Source organism: Zea mays, chromosome 4 (genome assembly GCF_902167145.1).
Source record: "Zea mays cultivar B73 chromosome 4, Zm-B73-REFERENCE-NAM-5.0, whole genome shotgun sequence".
NCBI lineage: Eukaryota > Viridiplantae > Streptophyta > Magnoliopsida > Poales > Poaceae > Zea > Zea mays.
In genome coordinates, this window is record NC_050099.1 from 166,115,772 (window position 1) to 166,124,703 (window position 8,932).

Below are 8,932 nucleotides of genomic sequence, written 5' to 3' on the forward strand. Positions count from 1 at the left end.
CAACCCTTTCCCTCTCTCAAACAATCACTTAGACCGAGTGAGCCTTCTTCCTCAATCTCACGGGTCACTTAGACCCCGCATGGACCACCACACAATTGGTGTCTCTTGCCTTGCTTACAAAGCACTTGAGAGTAAGAATTGAAAAGAAAAAGAAGGCCAAACCAACATAAGAGATCCTCTCACAAGTCCTAATGCACTAGAGTTGATTCGGGGACTTTGAGTGGATCGATTGCTTTGATTGTGTCTTGAAGTGGAGGCTATTGCTCTTGTATTGAATGTAATGTTCAGAATGCTTGGATGCTTGGTGTGGTGGTGGTTGGGGGGTATTTATAGCCCTTAACCACCAAATGGCTGTTGGGGAAGGCTGCTGTCGATGGGCGCACCGGACAGTTAGGTGCGCCACTGGACAGGTCCTGTAGACTGTCCTATGCGCCGCCACTCACCCAACCGTTAGGGTTCAGGAGCAATCGACCGTTGGAGGATTTGTCCTCTTGCGGCACCGGACAGTCCGGTGCCACACCGGACACTGTCCGGTGCGCCTCTGACTTTGCTCTGACTTCTGGCGCGTACTGTTCGTGCACTGTTCACATGTCAGAGTCGACCGTTGGTGCTAGAGAGTTGTTGCCCGCTGACTCACCGGACAGTCTGGTGGCACACCGGACAGTCTGGTGGCACACCGGACAGTCTGGTGAATTATAGCGGAGTGCGTCTCCAAAAACCTGAGAGTGGCTTGTTTGAGTTGTACGGTCCTGGTGCACCGGACACTGTCCGGTGGCACACCGAACAGTCCGGTGCGCCGTTCCTCAGCACACTCAAGTTTCTTTTGCTCCTTTGTATTTGGTCCATAATTTGAATATCTATTGGTTTGTGTTGAACCTTTGTGCACCTGTAGAACATGTATTCTATAGCAAACTAGTTAGTCCATATATTTGTGTTGGGCATTAAACCACCAAAATTAATTGTGAGAAAAGGTTAAACCCTATTTCCCTTTCAGTACCAACGCCACAAGCCTTAGTGTTTGTGGAAGCAACGTACATGTTCCAACAACAAGTATGATAGTTGTTGAAGAACATCACTAACACTGTGCAACGTTCGAAGGTACGACTCTTCATATGACTTCACGAATAGTATAAGAATGGGCTTGTTTGGTCCTAGGTAACTAGATCAATAGTCCAACTAATGTAAACATCTCTTCTCCCTTATCTATAAAAGGGGATAGCAAAGTAACATTAATGGGGTTTAGAGGTTTATACACACTCTCTCATAAGGTCTATGATTCTCTTTCCGGTATAGCCGTTAAGGTAAGGATATTTGTTGCATGCAACGTTATTTTAGGAATTACAGAATAATTTAGATTTTTGTATGGCGATTATGAATAAGTAGGCAACTAAAAATGTTACTTACATAAACTGATCACATTAGTGTGATAATTGACACATATGAGTATTTTGGAAATTTTGTAATCTGAGCTTAGAATCATCATATAGAATCAGCATTCCCAAACGCCTAACTTATCTATATAGCAATTTCCCAACACCGAAATTCACCTTACAACTAGATTAAAAAAAAAGACAAAACAACCCTGTGACCTGTGCCTCGCCGATGACGTCACCCGCTTGCGCGACGAAAAGCATTTCCCTCCGTCTCTTCCCGCGCGCACTTTGGCCATGTCAGCGATCCGCTCCAAAACGCATCTGAGCCGTCCAAGGCAAGAAGCACGAACGCCTCGCGCGCCTCCTCCCCCAGCGATCCGCGGCATCCACCACCTTTCCACCAACCAGCGCGCACCACATTTCCTCTATAAGTACCCGCCCCACATCTGCGCCATTTTCTCATCGCAGAAATCCTCCGCAACTTCACAGCGTATCATCGTTTTCCATCGCTCCTACTCCTATCATCCAGAAAATCTGAGCGGTATTGATGGCGCCCAAGGCGGAGAAGAAGCCGGCGGCGAAGAAGGTGGCGGAGGAGGAGCCCTCGGAGAAGGCGGCTCCGGCGGAGAAGGCCCCCGCGGGGAAGAAGCCCAAGGCGGAGAAGCGGCTACCTGCGGGCAAGTCCGCCGGCAAGGAGGGCGGCGACAAGAAGGGTAGGAAGAAGGCGAAGAAGAGCGTGGAGACCTACAAGATCTACATCTTCAAGGTCCTGAAGCAGGTGCACCCCGACATCGGCATCTCCTCCAAGGCCATGTCCATCATGAACTCCTTCATCAACGACATCTTCGAGAAGCTCGCCGCGGAGGCCGCCAAGCTCGCCCGGTACAACAAGAAGCCCACCATCACCTCCCGCGAGATCCAGACCTCCGTCCGCCTCGTCCTCCCCGGCGAGCTCGCCAAGCACGCCGTCTCGGAGGGTACCAAGGCCGTCACCAAGTTCACCTCGTCTTAGCCGCCTTGTTGTAGGCGTCGTTGTTGTCTGCTTCTCAAGCAAGCACTGTCATGTGCCGCTTCTCATGGCAGTAGTGGTGGTTGGCTGGTGTGTGTAAGTGGTGCAGTGGCTTTTGCCTGTGTTATGAATTTAGTCATGGTGGTAATGTATTGCTATGGTTATTTGAATGTTGATCAGTGATCTTATGTCCGCCTACCATATATGTCAGTTGTTAATCTTGTTAGGTCTTATTCGGTTAGCTTTCAATCTATATAGATTGAGTGAGATTGAGTGAGTTTAAATCTCAAACAAGTCAAATTTTTTTTAAATTTTTTCAATCCCATCCAATCTATGTATAATGGGAATAAGCAAAGAAGGTATGGTGTGGTTCTACTAACAACAGCTCAATCTGATACGTTCTTTAAAGCCACACCCTAAACCCTAAGACCACGTTGTAAAGTGTTTGCGTTTGTTTTTTGTTGTTGTTGTGCGTGATAAAACCAGTCAATAATTATCCGCTTGTGAAATGTTGTTTGGATGCAGAGTATCATATATCAAGTACAACCATACAGATTGGTACAAAGATTGTTAGGTCTAGCTTGCTGATGTATGGTTCAGGAATCAGTTACCACAATGGTTTTGCTTTTTTTGAGAGAAGGTGTTATGCATATATATAGATACCGCAAGCTGTAACTCCCCGAAGTGCCTTACGCAAGCATACCTTGGGTATGTCACTGCTTGGATGATCTATGCAGTAGTATATGGGTCTATTTGGTTGAGGAGCGTGGTGATGCTAAGGAGATTGTATCCTCTGCAGGTATGATATCTCCTCAACCAAACAGACCCATATACTGCTGCAGAGTATATGGGTGATGCTAAGGAGTAGTATATGGGTCTTTGTTGCAGCAATGAGGCTGTACTGCACATCAGGAATTCAGGATGAGAACACAAGCTCACCCAAGAGATTACAGCTCCGGCTAAGGCGAGGCGCCGAACAACTATTCGGCCTGGAGGCAGAGAGAGCTCAAGAGGATGAGCCCAGAAGGAACTCCTGGCAGTTTCAGCATCAGACTACTATTGCTGGTGTCTGGATTACTAAACTGATCGGCTATAAAGAAAATAAGGCAGGCCAACATTGTTGGTTCATTCATGTTCCGTCTATGATAATAAACAAATGATTCTATGTACATTGTTAGTTATGACGTATAAACAAATGATTCTATGTACATGTAATGTCCTTTCATACAAATATTGGTGTTTTTAGATCTGTATAAGAAGTGATATTATGATCTACGATACATATGGAAAGAGGGTTTTCGTGCTTGCGTCTTTACGAATTCCAGTAACGAGAAAAGGCAGCAGCACATCTTGATTTATGATACATAAAGAGGACGTGTATCTTCACAAAACGAATGGATGATCGTTACATTTTACGCAGCTTGTCAGACTACCTCAGTGCTATACAAGTATGTCTACATCAGTCTGATCAGTACATCATACGTATAGCCGGGCGATTCAAGTTTCTGAACTGCTGAGGAAAGGTTTTACAATGGACTCGTTGAGTTTCTGGCGCTGTTTGTTAGTTTCTGCAGGTGGATTATTCTTAAGTTTAGGCTCGGGTGCTTTTTCCTGCTCGCCGTTCGTCTTTTTCTTGCTCTTGGACTGGCTCCTGTTTAGCTTGATGAACTCAAGACACTGGCGAATGATTGTCAGCACCGTGAAATGAGTCTCGAAGTCGTTCCTGATGACGGGGGGATGGTGGAGGTTGGGGCCGTTGTTGCTCCAGGTGTAGTTCTCGATGAAGTAGACACAATCAGTTCTGGCCCTGAACGACACCTCCCGTAGAAGCTCTTCAGCCTGCCTAATGGATCTCATGGCCTTCTTAAAAGTCAACACGATGATCAAATTAAGCCCTGTTAATGGATGTTAGTAACAATCAAATTCAGCCTTATTACAGGATATATAAAATACTCACACCTGAACACAATGTAAATGTAAATTGTATTTTGTCAATTGTGAAAGAGGCGTAACAATTATATCTTCATGCAGTAAATCCCCCTAATTGTAACCCTCCTTACGTGTATCGCAGATGTGTGTTTGTAGACTAAAAATTACTACACCTATCCCGAGCACACGCAAGGGAACCGTAGTGAAATCCAATCCACTCAAGCTCTTGCTTGGCATGGATGTCTCTCCCTCGCCCTCTCACAATTGTAATTTCTTTGCCCTTTTAGGGTTATGTTCCCAGGCTTCAAAAGCTCAATATATGAGGTGGGATTTTTGCCTCCCCCATCGAGAAAAAATAAAAAAAATGTATGTTGCCTTGCTATGCTGATGGACGTGGGGAGGGGGGCATGCTCCCATGAGCTTAAAAAAAGAAGTTTTGACTCAAAAATCTCATCTCTGATAGATCTTTACATTCTCTTTTGCGAAGGTGGATCAGTTTTCTATTAGTACCAAAGAAATTAAAGAAACAAAAAGGCTCACATTACTTGCAAATTTCACTGTATGTTTATCTTTAAATCGATAATCAGAAGTCATTTCCACGAAAAACTTAACAGCCTCCTACCTACACAACGAGTTTTAAATTGATATACAGACGGACTACTGCAATAATTGTTTCTCCCTCTGCTCGCAAATATATATTTTTTTATTTTTTGTCTTCAGCTTTGATCAAATTTAGAGAAAAAATATATTATCATCTATGCTATACCAAATAAATATGGCACTCTGTCGGCCTGTCATAACTTTCTTGAACTAACGACGTCAACATTTGGACTTCGCCAACGACATGGGGCTTGATCCAGCTACTTGGCTATAGCCCGTCTATGGAATGCTAGGAATGGCACCATTTTCACGAACGAGACACACCTGTCGCGCAATGTGATCTTCCATGCCTGCGACGAACGACCTAACAATTTTAGAAGGGCGATTTGCTCCAGCCTCCATGATCCCTGGCTTGCTCCAATAGCGCGTGCATCTTCGATCATGTGTAACTGCTCAGCCTCGGGCTCATGCCGGAGCGCGCTGCCTTGTAATTGACTCGACCCTTCAACTATCCAGGCGGGGAATCTCTCTCCCCTCCGTAGTCTTTTTTTTTTTAAAAAATAGTATTACCAAATAAATGTACTATCCAAATATGTTTTATGCTGGATTTAGCTAAACTAATTTTACATTACATAGATATTTGGGTATTTTTCCATAAATTCGTTCAATGAAAGTTTAACCTTATCACAAAAACTAAAACAACCTAACGGAAGGATTACTAAATCCAAGGTCCATTGCGCAACTATCTTTGTATGGGTTGGGCCTTTCTAGTAGACGGCCCAGTATAAATAAACAGTGCGACACACAAAGCCCACGAGAAGTTCTGTAAGACTGACCTTTGTTTCTGACGGCGGCAGAAATCTCCGGGAGGCGCTTGATGGCGGCGTTCCGTTCCTTGGTGGGCGCGTTGCAGCGCAGAATGAACACAACGCACTCAGGGTCCCCGCTGCTGATGGCGGCGTCGATGTCCTCCCTCGTCAGCTTACCGGTCTCGGCGAGCGGCGGCGCGTCCAGCAGCTCCACCACGTCGCCCTCCCCCGCCCCCGCGCCGTCGACGTCGGACCCGGCCACCACGGCCTTGACCATCCGGAGCTTCCTCAGCCCTTCGCTCCCGCCGCCGGGCGGTGAAGCCTCCGCCCGCAGCAGCAGAGGGCCGTCCTCGGCCGCCAGCGCCCGGCACGCCGTGTTGACCAGCGAGCTCTTGCCGTGGGCGCGGAACCCCGTGATCAGCACGGACGGCGGCGGCGGGGAGGAAGAGTTCTCCTCGGCGTCGTCGCTGTCCTCGTCGTCTGCGACAAGTGCCGTGAGTGCCTCGCGGATCTCCCGGCGGAGCGAGGCCACGGCGTCCTCCCTGCGGAGGCGCGCCGCGACAATGAGCGCCAGCGCCCCGGCAGCCGCCGCCGCGGCTACCTTGAGGAGGAGGGGCAGCCGCGGCATGCGCATCAGGACGGAGCTAGCGCTACCGGGGACGGGGAAGGGTCTTTCGGCGATAGGGAGATTTCGCGAGGGGCTAGGAAGATTGATGGATCATTCATCGATACTGCCATTATTGTTGGCATGAAGCAAGATGGCAGCTGTTTTTGGAGGAGATTTGCCTTGGAAGAGGGTCGGCGAGAATAAGGTTTGCCCTGGATGAAGCGCCATGCCGAGCAAGGATGGAATATGACCACCTTATTAAACGGAGGCCGCGTGTAGCGTTTCCGGTTTTCGCCTCACGGAATGGATCGAATGCCTTTTTGCCCACCTGCTTCTAGGTAGGTTAGGTTGCACCTAAAATAGCAACTCTAGAGTTTGCCGCCGTTTCTTTTTCCATGAGCACATACTATCTCTAGCATATTCCACTTTTTAAACAGTATAATATGCAATTATATACACGATTTGTTGTCCATAATTTTAGTATTAGAGTATAAGGTACTCTCCAACTACGCCATTGATTTGTCCCCACACCCCCGCGAGGGCGAGAAGCGTCCAGCGATTCTCTTCGCTGCTCCCTGCATGCAAGTCCGAGGATGTGCACTCTGAGAGTATCTCTAGCATAATGTTTGTTGTGCTACGTCTTTAATCCGGTTATAACTTTTATAATATTTTAACTCTATAGATTATAATTATAGTAGTCCTTCATCTACAGTCTGTTAAATTTACTAGTGTATCGACTGCCATGGCTGCGCTGCCGCCGCTTGTCGAAGGACGCACATGGCATCATGACGTTCTAGGGCCCGTGGTGGATGGTGCTCGTGTCCAAGAGCGCCCGATACATGGATGCGGTGCCGGTTTAGGTCACCGCTGAGCCAAGCGAGAGGGCCACACTGGGATCGCAGGGAGCGAGGAGGTGGTCGAAGCGAAGGTGAAAGAGAAATATATCCTTAGGCCATTTCTATAAATGTTTTGGTGATTAAATAACCAACACATATTGTTTAGTTCATATGTGCTAAATACAAATTGAAAGTCGACTAGAGGGGGTGAATAGGCGTAATCTGAAATTTACAACTTAAAACACAATCTACAAGTCGGGGTTAGCGTTAGAATTAAATCCGAGTCCGGGAGAGAGGGGGAAAACAAATTAACCAAGAAATAAAGCGGATGACACAGTGATTTGTTTTACCGAGATTCGGTTCTAAAGAACCTAGTCCCCGTTGAGGTGGTCACAAAGACCAGGTCTCTTTCAACCCTTTCCCTCTCTCAAACGGTCACTTAGACCGAGTGAGCTTTCTTCTTAATTCCACGAGTCACTTAGACCCCGCAAGGACCACCACACACTTGGGTGCTGTTTGGTTCAAGAAATGTAACGTAAATGGTAATGGTAATGGTAATGGTTTACGCTCGATTACTAGCGGTAACAAATTTGAATAGGCTGGTATCAATTTTTAGTGTGGTATCTGATTACGGTTGGACTAAAACAAACATAATTTAACGTTATCAGTTACCCATTGCGTTACAAATATATGAACCAAACGGCACCTTGGTGTCTCTTGCCTTGCTTACAAGTCACTTTGGAACAAGAAAGAGGAAGGAAGAAAGCGATCCAAGAAACAAGAGCTCAAAGAACACGAACAAACTCTCTCTCAAGTCACTAGGTGATTCGAATAAACTTAAACACTTGGAGAGGCTTTGATCTTTTAATTTGTGTCTAGGAGTGAATGCACTAGCTCTTGTATTGAATGTGAAGTGCTGGAAACTTGGATGCTTGGAGTAGTGGTGGTTGGGGGTATTTATAGCCCTCAAACACCACATAGCCGTTGGGGATGGCTCCTGTCTGTCACACCCGGTTTTGGAAGGCAAACCGAATGCGAACCATATACGTGTCTGAGAGCACCTAGAGGGGGGGGGGTGAATAGGTGATCCTGTAAAAGCTCAAAACTTAAGCCACAAAAACTTGTTAAGGGTTAGCACAAGTATGGCCAAGTGGCTAGAGAGAACTCAAAACACGATAACCACAAGAAAGCAATCACAGAGTTGACACGGTGGTTATCCCGTGGTTCGGCCAAGTACAAAACTTGCCTACTCCACGTTGTGGCGTCCCAACGGACGAGAGTTGCACTCAACTCCTCTCAAGTGATCCAATGATCAACTTGAATACCACGGTGTTTTTCTTTCCTTTGATCTTTTCCCGTTTGCGAGGAATCTCCACAACTTGGAGTCTCTCGCCCTTACAATTAAGTTCACAAAGAATACGAAGTAAGGTGGGAATGAGCAACGCACACAAGACTCGAAAATCAGAGCAACAACACGCACACAAGTCGCAACAAGAGCTCGCAACGCAACACAAAGAGTTCACAACTCCACAAGAGCTCTATATGCTATCACAATGAAACGAATGCGTGAGATTGATGTCTTGGTGCTTAGAAGAGTTGTAGGAATGCTTGGTGTACTCCTCCATGCGCCAAGGGGTCCCTTTTATAGCCCCAAGGCAGCTAGGAGCCGTTGGGAACAAATCTGGAAGGCCATCTTTGCCTTCTGTCTCGTGGCGCACCGGACAGTCCGGTGCACACCGGACACTGTCCGGTGCCCGATTTGTTTCCTT

At 46.9% G+C, this 8,932-nt stretch overlaps 2 protein-coding genes across 2 annotated transcripts; one reads left to right on the forward strand and one right to left on the reverse strand.

The window, feature by feature from the left end:
- Positions 1-1,834: 1,834 nt before the first annotated feature.
- Positions 1,835-2,693, forward strand: LOC542301 (histone 2B5). Its single transcript, NM_001111888.2, has one exon. The coding sequence runs from the start codon at positions 1,921-1,923 to the stop codon at positions 2,383-2,385; it is 465 nt and encodes a 154-aa protein (NP_001105358.1). The 5' UTR covers positions 1,835-1,920; the 3' UTR covers positions 2,386-2,693.
- Positions 2,694-3,709: 1,016 nt separating this feature from the next.
- LOC100276132 (uncharacterized) lies at positions 3,710-6,555 on the reverse strand. The gene is made up of 2 exons (NM_001149992.2): positions 5,748-6,555; positions 3,710-4,277 (listed from the first exon to the last, which is right to left on the reverse strand). Exons 1-2 carry the CDS (start codon positions 6,352-6,354, stop codon positions 3,880-3,882), a joined length of 1,005 nt encoding a protein of 334 aa, NP_001143464.2. The 5' UTR covers positions 6,355-6,555; the 3' UTR covers positions 3,710-3,879.
- Positions 6,556-8,932: the final 2,377 nt, after the last annotated feature.